Here is a 17,576-nt window from a genome sequence, read left to right as displayed (position 1 = left end):
TGGGTCGGCCGGGGCAGGCAGGTTTGTGGATTTTGGGCAGGAGGTAGAAATGGGCGGTGAGGGGTTGTGGGACTATGAGGTTGGAGGCGGTGGATGGGAGATCCCCTGAGGTGATGAGGTCATGGATGGTCTGGGAGATGATGGTTTGGTGGTGGGAGGTGGGGTTGTGGTCAAGGGGGCGATAAGAGGAGGCGTCCGCGAGCTGGCGTTTGGCCTCAGCGGTATAAAGGTCAGTGCGCCAAACTACTACCGCGCCTCCCTTGTCTGCGGGTTTGATGGTGAGGTTGGGATTGGAGCGGAGGGAGCGGAGGGAGTGGAGGGCTGCACGTTCTGAGGGTGAGAGGTTGGAGTGGGTGAGAGGGGTGGACAGGTTGAGTCAGTTAATGTCACGGCGGCAGTTGGCTATAAAGAGGTTGAGGGTGGGTAAGAGGCCAGCATGGGGTGTCCAGGTGGATGGGGTGTGTTGGAGGCGGGAGAAGGGGTCGTCAGAAGGTGGGCAGGAGTCTTGGTTGTGAAAGTAGGCACAGAGTGTTGTCCTGAGCTGGGGTAGGGCTGATTGCAGAGAGTGTAAGTGGCGACGCATGGCTGCAAGGGTGGAGCGGAGGATCCGGAGGGAGGTCTGTTGCTGGAGGCTTCGGATTTGTTGTAGGTACAGGTTGTCCTGGTTGGGTCCAAATTTTGTTGGTTGGAATGTAGTTCGGAGTCCGTGTGGGATCAGTCGGTTCCGTAGACATGTGCTGAGGAAGGAGATGTGGCTGTGGTAACGAGTCTGTTTGAGAACGTGGCTGAAGAGTTTCTGTGCAGAGGAGATGACCTGGGGGGTGCAGTGAGAGAGAGACTCACTGAAATCCTTGTAGCGGGAGGAAGACTCTACGCTCTCACAGACCTGCAAAGGACCCCTGCTGTTCTTCATCTACAGAAGAATCCACAAACTCAACAAACAGTTCTTCCTAGCCATATCAGAGATTAAAGACAGTAAGTACCAAAAACTTTCATGTACTTACCCCCACACTCGTGGCTCCTCAACTATTCCAGAATCTTCTATAGGCCTGTCGGACGCCATTACACATGTGGCCTCCACAGCGCCGCGGCACCAAAGGCCGCCGCCGACTGTGACGTCACTTCCGCCCCCACCAACCTCAGAGCCCCCGCGATCGCCGCCCCAACAACTGCCCCGGTGACCACCGCACAGACAACCGTTTCCACGATCGCCGACGGACCCGCGACCCACGCGGCTACCGGGAATGACCACCATTCCTCCGTCGCCGCAACCATTTCCGCCCCTCCGGTTGCCGTCGGCGCAGCCACTTCCGCCCCCACTGACATCACTAACCTGCAGGAGCACAAATCCTCAGGTTTCCCCGCCCCCACGTCGTCTTTCGTCACTACACGTAACCCCGCCCCCACGCAAACCTTCGTCACCACGCATAACCCTGCCCCCACGCCGTCTTTCGTCACTTCACGTAACCCCGCCCCCACGCAAACCTTCATCACCACGCATAACCCCGCCCCCACAACGACTTTCGCCACCACACGTAACCCCGCCCCCACGCTTATTTCCGTCACGACGCATGACCCCACCCCCACACTTGACTCCGCCCCCACATCGAGCAACGTCACCACGTCTAACTCCGCCCCTACTTCGATCTCTGTCCCCGCCCCTAACCCCGCCCCCATCCCCAGCTCCAGTCCCACACCAGGTCCTAGCTCCCAGCCTTGCCGGATTTTCACCAACCCTTCAGATCTCCCCCTCTCTGAGGATGAAAGATCAGTCCTCAGCAGGGGCCTCACCTTCATTCCCCTACGCCCTCGGATTAATGAGTTCAACACGCGCCGAGATATTGAACAATTCTTCCGCCGCCTTCGCCTCCGTGCCTACTTTCACAACCAAGACTCCCGCCCACCCTCTGACGACCCCTTCTCCCGCCTCCAACACACCCCATCCACCTGGACACCCCATGCTGGCCTCCTACCCGCCCTCAACCTCTTTATAGCCAACTGCCGCCGTGACATTAACTGACTCAACCTGTCCACCCCTCTCACCCACTCCAACCTCTCACCCTCAGAACGTGCAGCCCTCCACTCCCTCCGCTCCAATCCCAACCTCACCATCAAACCCGCAGACAAGGGGGGCGCGGTGGTAGTTTGGCGCACTGACCTTTATACCGCTGAGGCCAAACGCCAGCTCGCGGACGCCTCCTCTTATCGCCCCCTTGACCACGACCCCACCTCCCACCACCAAACCATCATCTCCCAGACCATCCATGACCTCATCACCTCAGAGGATCTCCCATCCACCGCCTCCAACCTCATAGTCCCACAACCCCGCACCGCCCATTTCTACCTCCTGCCCAAAATCCACAAACCTGCCTGCCCCGGCCGACCCATTGTCTCAGCCTGCTCCTGCCCCACCGAACTCATCTCCCAATACCTCGACACGGTCCTGTCCCCTTTAGTCCAAGAACTCCCCACCTACGTTCGGGACACCACCCACGCCCTCCACCTCCTCCAGGATTTTCGCCTCCCCGGTCCCCAACGCCTATTTTCACTATGGACATCCAGTCCCTGTACACCTCCATCCCCCATCACGAAGGACTCAAAGCCCTCCGCTTCTTCCTTTCCCGCCGCACCAACCAGTACCCTTCCACTGACACCCTCCTTCGACTGAATGAACTGGTCCTCACCCTGAATAACTTCTCTTTTCAATCCTCCCACTTCCTCCAAACTAAAGGAGTTGCCATGGGCACCCGCATGGGCCCCAGCTATGCCTGCCTCTTCGTAGGATATGTGGAACAGTCCATCTTCCGCAACTACACTGGCACCACCCCCCACCTTTTCCTCCGCCACATCGATGACTGTATCGGCGCTGCCTCGTGCTCCCACGAGGAGGTTGAACAGTTCATCAACTTTACTAACACCTTCCATCCCGACCTGAAATTCACCTGGACTGTCTCAGACTCCTCCCTCCCCTTCCTAGACCTTTCCATCTCTATCTCGGGCGACCGACTCAACACAGACATCTACTATAAACCGACTGACTCCCACAGCTACCTGGACTACACCTCCTCCCACCCTGCCCCCTGCAAAATCTCCATCCCATATTCCCAATTCCTTCGTCTCCGCCGCATCTGCTCCCAGGAGGACCAGTTCCAACACCGCACAGCCCAGATGGCCTCCTTCTTCAAGGACCGCAGATTCCCCCCAGACGTGATCGACGATGCCCTCCACCGCATCTCCTCCACTTCCCACTCCTCCGCCCTTGAGCCCCGCTCCTCCAACCGCCACCAAGACAGAACCCCACTGGTTCTCACCTACCACCCCACCAACCTCCACATACAACGTATCATCCGCCGTCATTTCCGCCACCTCCAAACGGACCCCACCACCAAGGATATATTTCCCTCCCCTCCCCTATCAGTGTTCCGAAAGGACCACTCCCTTCGTGACTCCCTCGTCAGATCCACACCCCCCACCAACCCACCTCCACCCCCGGCACCTTCCCCTGCAACCGCAGGAAATGTAAAACTTGCGCCCACACCTCCACACTCACTTCCCTCCAAGGCCCCAGGGGATCCTTCCATATCCGCCACAAGTTCACCTGTACCTCCACACACATCATCTATTGCATCCGCTGCACCCGATGTGGCCTCCTCTATATTGGGGAGACAGGCCGCTTACTTGCGGAACGCTTCAGAGAACACCTCTGGGCCGCCCGGACCAACCAACCCAACCACCCCGTGGCTCAACACTTTAACTCTCCCTCCCACTCCACCGAGGACATGCAGGTCCTTGGACTCCTCCACCGGCAGAACATAACAACACGACAGCTGGAGGAGGAGTGCCTCATCTTCCGCCTGGGAACCCTCCAACCACAAGGGATGAATTCAGATTTCTCCAGTTTCCTCATTTCCCCTCCCCCCACCTTGTCTCAGTCGGTTCCCTCAACTCAGCACCGCCCTCCTAACCTGCAATCTCCTTACTGACCTCTCCGCCCCCACCCCACTCCGGCCTATCACCCTCACCTTGACTTCCTTCCACCTATCCCACCTCCATCGCCCCTCCCCCAAGTCCCTCCTCCCTACCTTTTATCTTAGCCTGCTTGGCTACTCTCTCTCATTCCTGATGAAGGGCTTATGCTCGAAACGTCGAATTCCCTATTCCTGAGATGCTGCCTAACCTGCTGTGCTTTAACCAGCAACACATTTTCAGCTGGAATAGAATGAAGCCTGTGACTGACTGCAATGGTTGTCTCTGACTGACCACGTTGCCCCTTCACCCCAGTAAGGACTGGTCCATTTTCACTTTCCTGCATGGGCATTGGCTTTAAGCACATGCAGTATGCTTGTTGATTAGCTGCTAGCAGATGAGGTCGGTGTGATGATAGTAATCTGGCAAGGTGCCAATGAGCAAACTCTCTGCTCCCTTGACAGTTTAACAATTTGCTGCCTCTTCTAATATATTAAAAGAAATGCAAGCCAAAAATGCTGGCAGCCTTGAAGGAAGTGCAGAGTTAATAAGTACGAAGAAAATGAGCCAGAAGATGCATCCTGAGTGAATTCATAAGATGCTAGTGTGACTCTGTGTGCAAAATGACCCAGCGGAAGCAAGCAACTCATAACAGCCACTGAGTTTCAAAGTGAAATCTTGATGGGCTAAAATTTTGTGTGAATTGGTCTGTAAGCAACCATGATGATCTAATAAGGCTAGTGGTTTGGCAATACTCACTTGCACGGTCAAAGGGTGGAAGAGGGGTTTGTTGACTAAGCATGCAGAGAGTTTGTGGTGAAGATGGAGTTAACTGAAGGCCCAGGAAAGCAGGTGATGTACTGCTGCCTCCAGGTAACCACTCTGACTTTGGGAATTGCACTTCAGTTTTCAGGGAATGAGAGGAGAATTTTCAGCATAGAACTGAGCTGTATTTAGCTAATAATGGAATATGGAAATAAGATAGTTGTCACTCATTTGTGAAATTCTGAACTTGCCATTTACATATTAAAAGGAAGATTGAAATCTTTTTCTTGATGCAGAGAATCTGAGTTTTCCATTTTTGCTGTATTTTCCCAACTTCCCTGCCATTGCCCACACTACTCAAGGCAATGGAAAATTCCTGAAATATTAACCCTGTTACTTTTCACAGATGCTGTGGAGAAATGCTGTTTATTTCCAGCACATATTATTTTTATTGTAGATTTCCAGGTTCTGCAGTATCTTTCCCTCGTATTGGCATGATTTGTACAGTGTTTACTCCTTCAGACTTCACCACTATTGGAATGGAAGCAAGAGAAGGACCATAGGAAAAGGTTAGATCTTTTGTCATGGCATTTTCACTTGGTATCTTATAAACAGATTTTCCTTTGAAATATATTTGAAAGATTTATGAGGCCAATTCAAATTGCCCAATAGAAATGGCTAGGCTAATAATGGAGACCATTATCCTTCCACAATGCTGGCTCATTCTTTGCTATCACTGCAATATTAGGCAATAGGCTGCTTACATGTAGATCAAAGAGATGTCCGATGCTCTAATCAGCAAGATCTAGCTTTTCCATTCTCATTGAGCAATGCCACTTTACTAATTACTGACTCCTAAATCTTAAGATATGTTTTTGATGGCCTGCAAAATACTGCATGAGATTGTTTCTTTCAAGTTAAATAGATGTGCATTTATTGGGTCCTTTATTTGTAGAAAGAAGAGCACATTTTCCTTCACATTTCATCTGATGCTTTTGGACTTCTCATTTTCTCCCTAGTTCTACTAGTGGTTCATTGAAATGATTGCATCCATCTAGTTTGCATGTGACATTTTATAGTGGACCATCTTTGGAACTATACAGAATGACCCTTCTTTGTTACCCATCTTGCAGTAGCATATCCAATGTGATGTTATTAAAAGTGGGATGCTTTGACTACACCCTTATTGCACGTTAACCACAAGTGCAATAACTGTAGTAAAACTCTTTGAGTTAGCAGTCCTTTAAGAGTTTTGATGATTGTGAATCTTTTGAATTCTCTACCCTGAATTCTGTGGAAGCCTAGTCTTTCAGTATGTTTCATGCAGTGACTGGTTGGTAATCAGAAGTCTGTGATGTAAAGGACTATGCAGATAGTGCGAGTAAAAGCCATTAACAGTTTAATTAACTATGATGGTATTAAATGGCAAGGCAGGCTCATTGGTTCATTCCTGTTCCTTTGGTTCTGTGTTCCTGTTACCCTATATTTATATCCGATGGAATCAACAGGCTATACCAAAAATATCAAAATTGGTGGAGTACAATAGTTTAATTATTCAAAATGCTGTACATGTCAATTGCTCTGAAGCATTTTCTGATACAATTTTTAGAATTCATCTACAAAAATATATAAAACACATTAAAAAAAAACCCAGCTGCTCAGGAAAGCCATTGCAAGTTATCCACAGCTTTGATTTTTTGTCAAGTTATAATTTTTAATTCTGGTAAGTTTTTTGATCCAGTTGAGGTATTTCTTGGATAAACGAGTATATATGCCAGGCTTGGTAGGTTCTCCACATTCTTGGCCAGCTGACACAATGCCCTTGTACTCAGCATCCTTGTTTTGCATCATACATATTAATGGCCCACCAGAATCTCCCTGCAACAAATAGACATAATGCTATTGATTAAGAATACATTTGAAAAGTATTTAATCCAACTGACATGAATGTGTCAAAAGTAAAATAACACGTAGATGCTGGAAATTTGAAATTAAAACAGAAAGGCAGTATTTGGAGAGAAAAAAAATTAAAGGCAGAATTGAATTGTTGGCAGTGGGCCCATCTGCAGAACTGGTGTCAATCTCACCAGAGCTATTCTGGAGCCCCCCACAACCTGATCTACTGCAAATCAGGAACTTTCCTGTTTCAGGCAGTGTTCTCAATATCTTTGGTGGGGGGATTAGTTTCTCAGCTTGAAGAGCTGCTGGCCAATCACTGACTGGTTTTACATTACCGGAGGATGTTGCCAGCAGTTTACCTCCTGTTGACCACTTGCCCTCTGCCATGATTGGCCATCTTGCCACACCTTCCACTGGCCAGCCTATACCATGTCCCGATTCAACCTCACCAGCCAAAACAAACCTTCCACTGCATCCTGTTCTTGATTCAGTGGATAATGCCCACATCGATGTCCAGCTTGAGCCTTCTGCCACTGCACTTCCAGCTGAGAATTGACTTTCTATTAACTTTCCTCAATGCCAAATGGGAAATGGGAGAACAAAATTATAAAGGAGTCTGACCTTTTCCTTTATCAGGACCTTCTCTTGCCTGAATTCTGTGGGATTCCTCAAACTACCAAGATGGCTCCATAAATATTTGAGACAGTACATCAATACTTTATGATCATAATTATTGTGTATTAAATTAAAACATGTAGATTTATTTCTTTAGTATATGAGCAGGTAGAGTTGGATCTGCATGGAGAAGTGGGTGTCTGGATATTTCCCAGCTCGACCTACCACTTCCGAAGAAAGTGTTAGAAATCAGACTTCTAATCTGGAGGTACTGGGATGGTGCTGGAGGTGTGGGAAGATGGGTGGGAGAGAGGAGGTAGCAGTGCTAACTGGAGTCGGGCCTGCCAATTTTGGAAAGAGGTTTGAGCTACTTACAAGGGTTGTTTGATGCCAAAATAGTCTATTCAAAAGACCCACATTATTGGTCTGAGACTTTGTCCCATTTGTAATAAGACACCAAAGCAAAGAACATTAAAGTCCCTACAGTGTAGAAAGAGGCCGTATGGCCCAGGAAGTCTGCATTGACCCTCTGAAGAGCATCCCATCCGGACTTAAACCCCACCCCATTCCCACAACCCAGCATTTAACATGGTTATCCCAACTAGCGTCAATTCCACCCTTGGGCAACTATCTGTGTGGAGTTTACACATTGTCCCCATGTTTGCTGGGTTTCTGCTGGATGCTCTGGTTTTCTCCCACAGTCTAAAGATGTGTACGTTATGTGGATTGACCATGCTAAATTACTCATAGTATTTGGGAATGTACAGGCTAGATGGGTTAGCTATGGGAAAATCTTCAGGGTTACAAGAATAGAGTAGGGAGAATGGGTCTGCTGTTTGGAGGATCGGTGTGGACCAATTGAGCTGAACCACCTGTTTTAACACTGTGGGGATTCTATTCTAACTTGCACATTCCTGGACAATACAGGACAATTTAGTTTTGCCAATCCACCTAACCTGAACATTTTTGGACAGTGGGAGGAAACCAGAGTATCCAGCAGAAACCCACATAGACACATGAAGAACATACAAACTCCACGCAGACAGTTACCGTGAACTGAACCTTGGTCCCTGGTACTGTGAGGTAACAGTACTAACCACTGAGCCACTATATCGCTGTCCTTCCCCTTCCCCCATCTTTGTTGGCACAGACATGGTGGGCTTAAGGGCCTGTTCCTGACCTTTCATGACCTCTCATGGCCCGCCTATACCTTCCTAGCCCCTCACCAATGAACCCTATTGTAACATAAGATGATGAAAAATCTTTTTCAAAACAATCATTTATTGATAGCTTCCTGAAGAGAAAAAGCAACTCTCACTCTGTCCAGAGAAAGTCTAGTCCAGCATATGAATTGGACACACTACAGATAGCCACATTTGGTACTTTAAATTCAGCATGTAAATTTTTATCTTTATGTATAGAATGGAATAAATTCTAAGAAGTTTTATTTTGAAACACATCCATATCAAGGCGTTCTTTAAATTCATGACGCATTGTTCAACACCATAATGAGCTGGGTTTTGTGGTTAGCTGTTTATTATCTTGAGACTTTCCATATGAACTTTCCATTGGCTTTGCATTGGAATTTGCATTTACCTGGGGACCTAGGTTTGTGTGAATAATGCAAGCAATATCTCTTTATCCAATCAGAATGAAGAATTTTCAGTACACTGTGACAAATCACAGCCACAAAGTGGCAGTTAGAATATTGAATTTAATGTCAAATTAGTCACAGAAAACAAAATAGAGACAAAAAGGAAAGATTAGATGAAGGAGTAGAAATGAGGGAGATGAAAAGAAAGATCAATTTCTTTTTTTTAAATCTAGTATTAATTCAAATCTGAAGAAATGAGACTCCAAATCTGGTAAACTAATTTCCAGTTCTAGTTGGCTGACAGTTATTCAGATTTATCACTCCAGTAAAAAGATGATTTTGGATTGGACAACATGTAGCTTGTTTGATGGGTTTAGTTTGCATCTTTTAGATAAGTGCAGGAACCTCACATAATTTAATCAATTGGAATGGGCAGTTAAGATACTGCATTTGATGGAGCAGAGCATTCTTGGATAGCAGTTCCTAATCTTTCAAATACAATCGCTAAACATTGCTCTCCATGTTAATAATAGTGAAAAACTCCAGCTAATAAAATCTTTACATTAAAGAAAACAACTAACAGCCTGTCTTTGATTAATTTTATGCTTGAACAAAGGACAAAGCAAAAATAAACAGTAGATATTAGATTTCAATTCTTTTCATGGGTATTCATTGTTGCATAACGTTGCCTTGCTGCTCTGTGGGGATATCATTCATTAATTTGGAACCTCCTTTACTACACTGTTTAACAGTTCATTGGCAACATGTATAACCACTTCTGCACATTGAAACCCTTGGTGCTTCATTTTAATTTGGAAAACTGCAACTTACTGCACATGAATCCTTTCTAGCTTTCTTATCTCCAGCACATAGCATGTCCTTTGTTATGGTAGGATCATGGCCATAGTATGCTTTATTGTTGCAAACTTTTCTGTCAATGACAGTTATGTCTACTTCCCTGAGGGTATCTGATGCTTTCAAGACATTTGGGTTAGTTGTTCCCCATCCTGCGACAGTGCAAACTGTTCCTGCTTTGACATCTTCTGTTGATTCAGGCAGCTTTAGGCTTTTCACATACTTGTTCAAATTAGCTTTAGTAGCCAACTGTTCCAAAGTAAAATAAAAAACAAACTGGATTATTAGATTTGGCACAAACATCATTGTTCAACTGTAACACTTTAAACTGAATTTGTTTTTATACAATTAAATCTTTTAAGATTTTGAGAGCTTCACTATATGATCACAATTGAATAGGATTCTCCTTCTTTTACCGTACTTCCTAATACTGGATTTTAAAGTAGGGATTTCAGAATTTTTCAGCTTCTACAAAAAGAAATTTAATTTGGACCATTGTTGTGTGACTACATGACCATGGCTATGCCTGTATGCTGCCATGTTTCATTAAAATTTATTTGAAAGCATAAAATGTAGCTATTCAAAAGAATGTGCAAAATCTAATTGAATTTCTAATATGTCATCAAAAACTGATCCAAAAAATTAAGTTAAGGCAGACAAATAATTCATATTAAATACTACCAGACTGGAGACATCTTCCCTGCAAATTATTTTGACTGCATACAGGGCAAACCATAAATATTGGTCTTCAATTTTTTTATGTGTATTTATGATGAATAAGGCTGTATTCTCCTTAATACTAACAAAAGGTGACTAGACTCAAAAAGTTAACTCAACATTTCTTTCTACAGATGCTGCCAAACTTGCTGAATTTCTCCAGCAGATCTCCAGCATCTGCAGTACTTTATTTTATTATATTGTTTTGCTGCTCTGTCTGGAATATCACTCAAATTTGACACTCCCTTTAAAGCACTATTTATCACCTAACCAATAAATACAACCACCCTGCTTCCATTATTTTCTCTGACCCTTTGCAACTTTATATAATATTGTAAAGTTATCAACTTTTAAAACATTAAATCAATGCCCAAATCTGTGGAAACCGAGTGAAAATTGCAAATGATTATAAATGACAGCCAGCATCAGAATTTCCACTGCACTCTCATCAATCTGTAGCAACAGATTATGAAAACATTGCCAAAAATGTCTTGAACCTTCTTTGATTCCTATTAATTTGTAGCATTGTTCCTTAGCTTAAATGACAAAATTGTCAGATTTTTGGTATTTGAGTAAAAAATGAGGTCTGCAGATGCTGGAGATCACAGCTGAAAATGTGCTGCTGGTTAAAGCACAGCAGGTTAGGCAGCATCCAAGGAGTAGGAAATTCGACGTTTCGGGCATAAGCCCTTCATCAGGAATGAGGAGAGTGTGCCAAGCAGGCTAAGATAAAAGGTAGGGAGGAGGGACTTGGGGGAGGGGCGATGGAGATGTGATAGGTATTTTTGGTATTTGCATATTTTAAATGCAAACAGGCAAAATTATCTCGGGGAGTATCTATTGCAAAAATGAAACATTTTCAGGATACATAAGCACATCATTCAAACATTGATATGTTTGAAATATGAATAATTTTCTTTAACACTTTCACACTGCTCTAATGTGAATTTTCAGCACTTTCAATTTCAGCTCAAGCATTTTATTACTCTGACGCAGAAAAGTCATGTTGAACATGAAATGTTAACTCTCTCCATAGCTGCTGCCAGACCTGCTGGGTTTCTCCAACGCATTGTGCTTTTAATTTCAGTTCTTTGCCTTCATTACTTTTGTTTGTGCATTTTTATGAAGAACATGTGCCAGTAGGTGGCAGTCTAATAAAACAGTTACCTTTTATTATGAAGTTTGTTTCCTCAGGATTTCACATCCTTTCTGCCTCTGAGTTCATTGCTGAAATGGTAGTGTGCTTTTGGGATATGGGTAGGGTGGGGTGACACTGTAAATTCCAGCAATCAGAAATTTCTATTTTAAATTTCTACTCCAAACATCTCCCTTTTCTACTTGGTTTAGATGATGTAATTCTGTACCATTTTGGACATAGAATTTGTATGCCAATAAACTTACACACATCTATTCTGTTTTTATTGCTCTTGCACCCCCCAACCCCAGTATAGACCAACACTATAGTTCCAGCTTGATAGTTCTAATCCTTAGCCCACTGCGAAGTACCCTTCAGTCCTCTGGCCAAGTATTTGGTACCTGAAGCAGCATGATGTCATTTTTGGCAGTTTGCATATCAAACATGGGGTGAGGAAATGCCTTTTTCACATTAATTGTCTTTTTCCATCTTTGCTTCTTAGAAAGCGAATGAGCTCCAAGGACCACTTGAAACTGGGTCATTTGACCAAACCTGTTATTGGAAAAAGTAGTTCAAGGTTCAAGAAAACATTTTATTAAAATAAAGTCCAGTAAGTTAAAATAAAGTCATCTTTCTAATGAAAATAATCCTAATCTACTCAACCTCTCTTTATAGCTAGCACCCTCCATACCAAGCAACATCCTGGTGAACCTCCTCTGCATCCTCTCCAAAGCATCCACATCTTTTTGTTAATGTGGTGACCAGAACTGTATGTGGTATTCCAAATATGGCCAAACCAAAGTCCTATACTACTGTAACATGACCTGCCAAATCCTGTACTCAGTACCCCGTCCAATGAAGGAAAGCATGCCGGATGCCTCCTTGGCCACTCAACTGACCTGTGTTGACACCTATAAGGAACAATGGACCCGAACACCCAGATCTCTCTGTCCATCAATTTTCTCCAGGACTTTTCCATTTACTGTATAGTTCTCTCTTGAATTGGATCTTGTAAAATGCACCACCTTGCATTTGTCTGGATTGAACTCCATCTGCCATTTCTCCGCCCAACTCTTCAATCTGTCTTTGTGTCAACTGAAAACATGCTAATCAGACCACCTATACCTTCCTCCAGATCATTTATATATATCACAAACAACACTGGTCCCAGCACGGATCCCTGTGGAACATCACTGGTCCCAGTTCTCCTGTTGCCCAGCCAGTTCCTTATCCATCTAGCTACTACACCCTGGACCCCATGCGACTTTACTTTCTCCATCAGAGAAAGTGATGATGGGGAACCTTATCAATCACCTTACTGAAGTCCATGAGTTATTTCATGAACCCCTTTAGCCCCCTTAATTCCATGTTTCAGATTGATCCTATATTCCCAATGTTCTTCCAAAGCTTCATCTGTCTTCTTTTTCCTCTTAGCTAGTCTCACAATTTCACCTGTCATCCATGGTTCCTTAATCTTGCCATTTCTCCTTATTTTCACAGGAACATTTCTCTGCTACACTCTAATCAAACTCTCTTTAAAAGACTCCCACATCTCAAATGTGGATTTCCCTTCAAACAGCTGCTCCCAATTTACATTCCCCAGCTCCTGCCGAATTTTGGTAGAGTTTGCCTTTCCCAGTTTAGTATTCTTCCTTTTGGACCACTCTAGTCTCTGCACATGAGTATTTTAAAACTTACAGAGTTGGGATCACTATTCCCAAAGTAATCTCCTACTCAAACTTCAACCACCTGGCCCGGCTCATTCCCCAACACCAGATCCAGTCTGGCCCCTTCCCAAGTTGAACTACTTACATACTGTTTCAGAAAACCCTTCTGGATGCATCTTACAAATGCTGCTCCATCTAGACCTAGTGAATCCCAGGCAATGTTGGAAAAATTAAAATCTACTATCACCACCACCCTGTTGCTCCTACCTCTTTCCATAATCTGCTTACATATTTGCACCTCTATCTCACATCCGCTGTTGGGGGGCCTTTAGTACAGCGCCAACATTGTTACCGCATCCTTCCTATTTCTGACCGCTGCCAAATTTACCTCACTGCTCAAGTCCTCCTCAGTGCCCATCTTCAGTACAGTTGTGATCTCCTCTGCTCTCACAATAGGGTAAGACTATTCTAGTTTTCCTGTGACATCATTGTTCTTCTTTATTTCAAAGAAATAATCTTTACACATGTACATAATAACTGGGGTAGCTCAGTGCCAACAATTCCAACAAACCTAATACATTTCTTACTTCTACAGGACTATATTTACATGTATTTGAGGCAAGTGAGGGTCTGATAACTGAACTAAGCCCCTATTGTACTTCAGCAGAAATAAACTTCTTATATAGTAGAGTTGATCTTTCTCTATGATGATGATAGTCTTTTCCTATTGTGTCTACTGTCAGCGTTCCAATCTCAAATACATCCCTCAGCACGTAGTTCTGGACCTTGGGATGTGCTAATCTGCAACACTCAGTTGAGGTCAAGTCCTTGCTCTGGAAGACTAACAAGTTTCAGGCAGACCAAAGAGTGTCTTTCTCTGAGTTGATGGCCCTCCAAGCACAGCTGATGTTTGTCTCAGTGTGTGTGTATGTGTGCCCTGGAACAACATGTTGAACATAAGTCTTGCATCGTGGTGCTGCATGGGACTGGTCTCAACAAAAGTCACTGAATCTCTCTCCAGACCTTCTTTGCAAAGGCACTTTCCAGCAGGAGGTATGTGACAGAATCTACCCACTTGCAGCCACATTGAGGGCAGCATGCATTGGCACAGGCAGTCTGGGCATGCATGAAGAATCTGATGGGCAGTGCATTTCTCCCCACCAGCCAAGTGATGTCTTGGTGCTTGTTGGAAAATTCTGGTTTTGAGGCATTCTGCCAATTGACTTTGACAGTCTACTCAGGGAACAATCTGATTCACCCTCTCCTTTCCGTGCAGAGTTTCAAGGACTCTGCAGGCTGACCACTTCCTGATGGACTTAGGGTCAAAGTTGTTTTTCCTTGAAATTTCCTTTAGATTTGATTTGATTTATTATCATCAAGTACTGAGATACAGTGAAAGTTATTGTTTTGCATGCTGTCCAGAAAAATCATACCTTAGATAAGCATGTCAGGGTAACAAAAGAGAATGCAGAATATAATGTTACAGCTACAGAGAAGGTGCAGAGAAAGATCAACTCTACTATATAAGAGGTTTATTCATAAGTCTGATAACAGCAGGCAAGAAGCTGTTCTTGTATCTGTTGGTACATGTTTTCAAATCTTTGTCTCTTCTGCCCAATGGAAGAGAGTATAACCAGGGTAGGAGAGATTTTTGGGGATGTTGGTTGCTTTGCAGAGGCAGCAGGAAATGTAGATGGAGTCAATGGAATGAAGGCTGGATTTCGTGATGCATTGGACTGCATTCATAACTCTCTGTAATTTCTTGCGGTCTTGGGTAGAGCAGTTGTGATACCAAGCTCTGATACACCTAGATAGGACATTTTCTACAGTGCATCTATAAAAATTGGTCATTTTAAATATGCCAAATCTCCTCTTCAGAAAGTAGATGCTTTCCTGACTGTAGCAGGATGGGTTAGGGCAGATTGTTGGTGATATTTATTCCTAGCAACTTGAAGCTCTCGATCAGCTCAACCTCAGCACCATCGGTACAGACAGGCGCATGTCCTCCACTTTGCTTCCTGAAGTTGATGACCAGTTCCTTCATTTTGCTGACTTTGAGTGAGAGGTTATTGTCTTTACATCACTAAGCTCTCTATCTCTTCCCATACTCTGTCTTATAATTATTTAAGATCCAACCCACTGCTGTTGTGCCATCAGCAGATTTTGCCAATGAAGTTAGAGTTGAATTTGGCCACACAGTTGTGAGTGTATAAGGAGTATAGTTAAGGTTGAGTACACAGCCATGAGGGGCCTGGTTTTGAGGATTATTATGGAGAAGGTGTTGTCACCTTTCCTTACTGATTACCGTGTGTGGATCAGAAGGTTGTGCAGTTGGTTGCAGGGGGGGGAGGCAGAGTTTCTAGGTCTCAGACTTTGGAGGATAGGTGATATGGTACGATGCACCTACTTGGATCATTCAGTGATGCTGAGGCCAGACCCAGCCTTCACAACAGTGGGAAAGATAGAACCTCAGAGTGTCATGACGCCTGGTGTTTGTAAACCAAGTTTTAAGCATAGCTAGCTGCAGTTATACACAAAGATTGCCATTGGGATGATGGAGACATTAGATGTGTCCTTCCACTTGTCCAAACTGTTTCCTCCCAATTAGCAGGACAACGCACCAGAATGCTTCACCATGACACTGACAGCAAGGATACTCTTCCCAGAATGCTTCACTCTGATGCCAATGGTGAGGACACCTTTCTCAGTACGTTATCAGGAGTGATCATGAGCCAGCAGGGGTGTCATCATGTAGCATGACTACATATTGTCACAAATTCTGTACAAATATTCCTCACTGTGAGGCAATCCAATTCATTGTGTTTTTCTGAGCAAATCCTGAGAAGTAGTCAAAACACAAGGAAGATGGTATGATAACTGCTTGGAATATATATTCCAATCTGTTCCAATGCTGGAGAGCAGCAGCAACAAGAGCATGTCAAACCAAACATGCCTTGCTTTGTCTCCACTGTTTTAGAGTGTAAACAGCTCAGTGAATATTGCTTATTTATATTTTAGCATAGCTCCTGATGCATGAAACAGAGGAGATTAATTCACAAGCTTGAAAGACACAACATAGATAGACTTAGTCATAGTCATTGAAGTCTCACAGCATAGAAAAAAGGCCCCTTGGCCCTTTGACTTTTTCAGAAATGGATTGAAAATCGATTGCAACAGAGGCAAGTTGTATGTAGAGCTTGAAAAACATGTAAGGTAGTAGGTAATGGTTACTCATATATCAAGACAGGCAATGTTGCAATGTACAAAATACATAAGCAACTTGAAAAGTAAGATCTGGAATCAAAGTTCTCTAAGTTTTCACATCTGCAAATAACTGCAAACACAAAAAAAACTGATCAGATGCAGAAGAGCCTAAATAATCTGGGATTCTTACCAAACAATACTAGCAATTTTTAATAAAAACTGCCAACTTTTTTGTGATCACAGACCTTCAGATAATAACAATACAGTGATCCAAGAAAACATCCATGATATGTACAAAACAATCCTTCCCAGAAAACTAGAGGGTTGAGCGCATGAGCTAAGGCTAATAATGCATCACTTGATTAATGCCCAATCATGTGTCCAATTGGAAACCCTGCCTCATTGTTGTCATATTACAACAAACATTTTCAGCGACTTTTGCCAAAATGTCAGATAACAAATTCCAGACATTCCCCTCCCCTGGTCATGTGTGATCCACAGGTAGTGTTAAGTCTTAATACTCCCTTGAAAATAATATTCACATGACACAGAATAAAGAAAATATAACGACTTGCATTTTACAGTGTGCTGCAGTCAGTACCCATCTTGGTGTGATCAGAGCTCCTCCACATATATGTTGTTTGTACACCTGGATCGATGCCATGTATGGTCTAGAATGAGGTTTAACCTCATGGCCTCCAATAATTTCTGTGCAAACATCTACAAAAAAAGTTAATTAATAATTACTTAATGGAACAGAATGACTGAATAATATTACTAGTAAACTTGTCAGATACTTACAGCCATGCAGAGTGAAAAGCAATATTTTAAAAGTTAGTAACTTCACACGAAACAGATTGAGCATTTTGTACACGTTGGCCATGGAAACAGATTGATACAATAGTCTGCTGGTCTTTGCATAAGGAAGTGGTTTCACTAAATTATAAAGCAATACATTGAATTCTTGCCAACACCTCTGCTATTCGTGCAGACTTAGCTGCAATAAAAGTTGTTATGTTGTTGCATGCAGTCAGAGTTTTAAAAGGAAATTAAATCAGCGTGTGCACAATGCTGGTAAGACTCATATTTGTTGACCGTGACAAACTTGCTTTGAACTGGTTGGTTCTCTAGCCACAACAGAGGACAGTTAAGGATCGAC

The 17,576-nt window shown here is 43.9% G+C and overlaps 1 protein-coding gene across 1 annotated transcript; it reads right to left on the bottom strand.

Moving 5' to 3' along the window:
* Positions 1-6,302: 6,302 nt before the first annotated feature.
* LOC132834880 (granzyme K-like) lies at positions 6,303-17,293 on the bottom strand. Its single transcript, XM_060854395.1, has 5 exons — positions 17,219-17,293; positions 16,993-17,137; positions 11,948-12,098; positions 9,671-9,943; positions 6,303-6,609 (listed from the first exon to the last, which is right to left on the bottom strand). The coding sequence occupies exons 1-5, from the start codon at positions 17,280-17,282 to the stop codon at positions 6,409-6,411; spliced, it is 834 nt and encodes a 277-aa protein (XP_060710378.1). The 5' UTR covers positions 17,283-17,293; the 3' UTR covers positions 6,303-6,408.
* Between the last annotated feature and the right edge of the window lie 283 nt (positions 17,294-17,576).

The sequence above is a fragment of the Hemiscyllium ocellatum genome, chromosome 1 (assembly GCF_020745735.1).
Source record: "Hemiscyllium ocellatum isolate sHemOce1 chromosome 1, sHemOce1.pat.X.cur, whole genome shotgun sequence".
NCBI lineage: Eukaryota > Metazoa > Chordata > Chondrichthyes > Orectolobiformes > Hemiscylliidae > Hemiscyllium > Hemiscyllium ocellatum.
The sequence above is the reverse complement of the archived record's forward strand: the minus strand, read 5'-3'. Positions and strand labels throughout refer to the sequence as shown.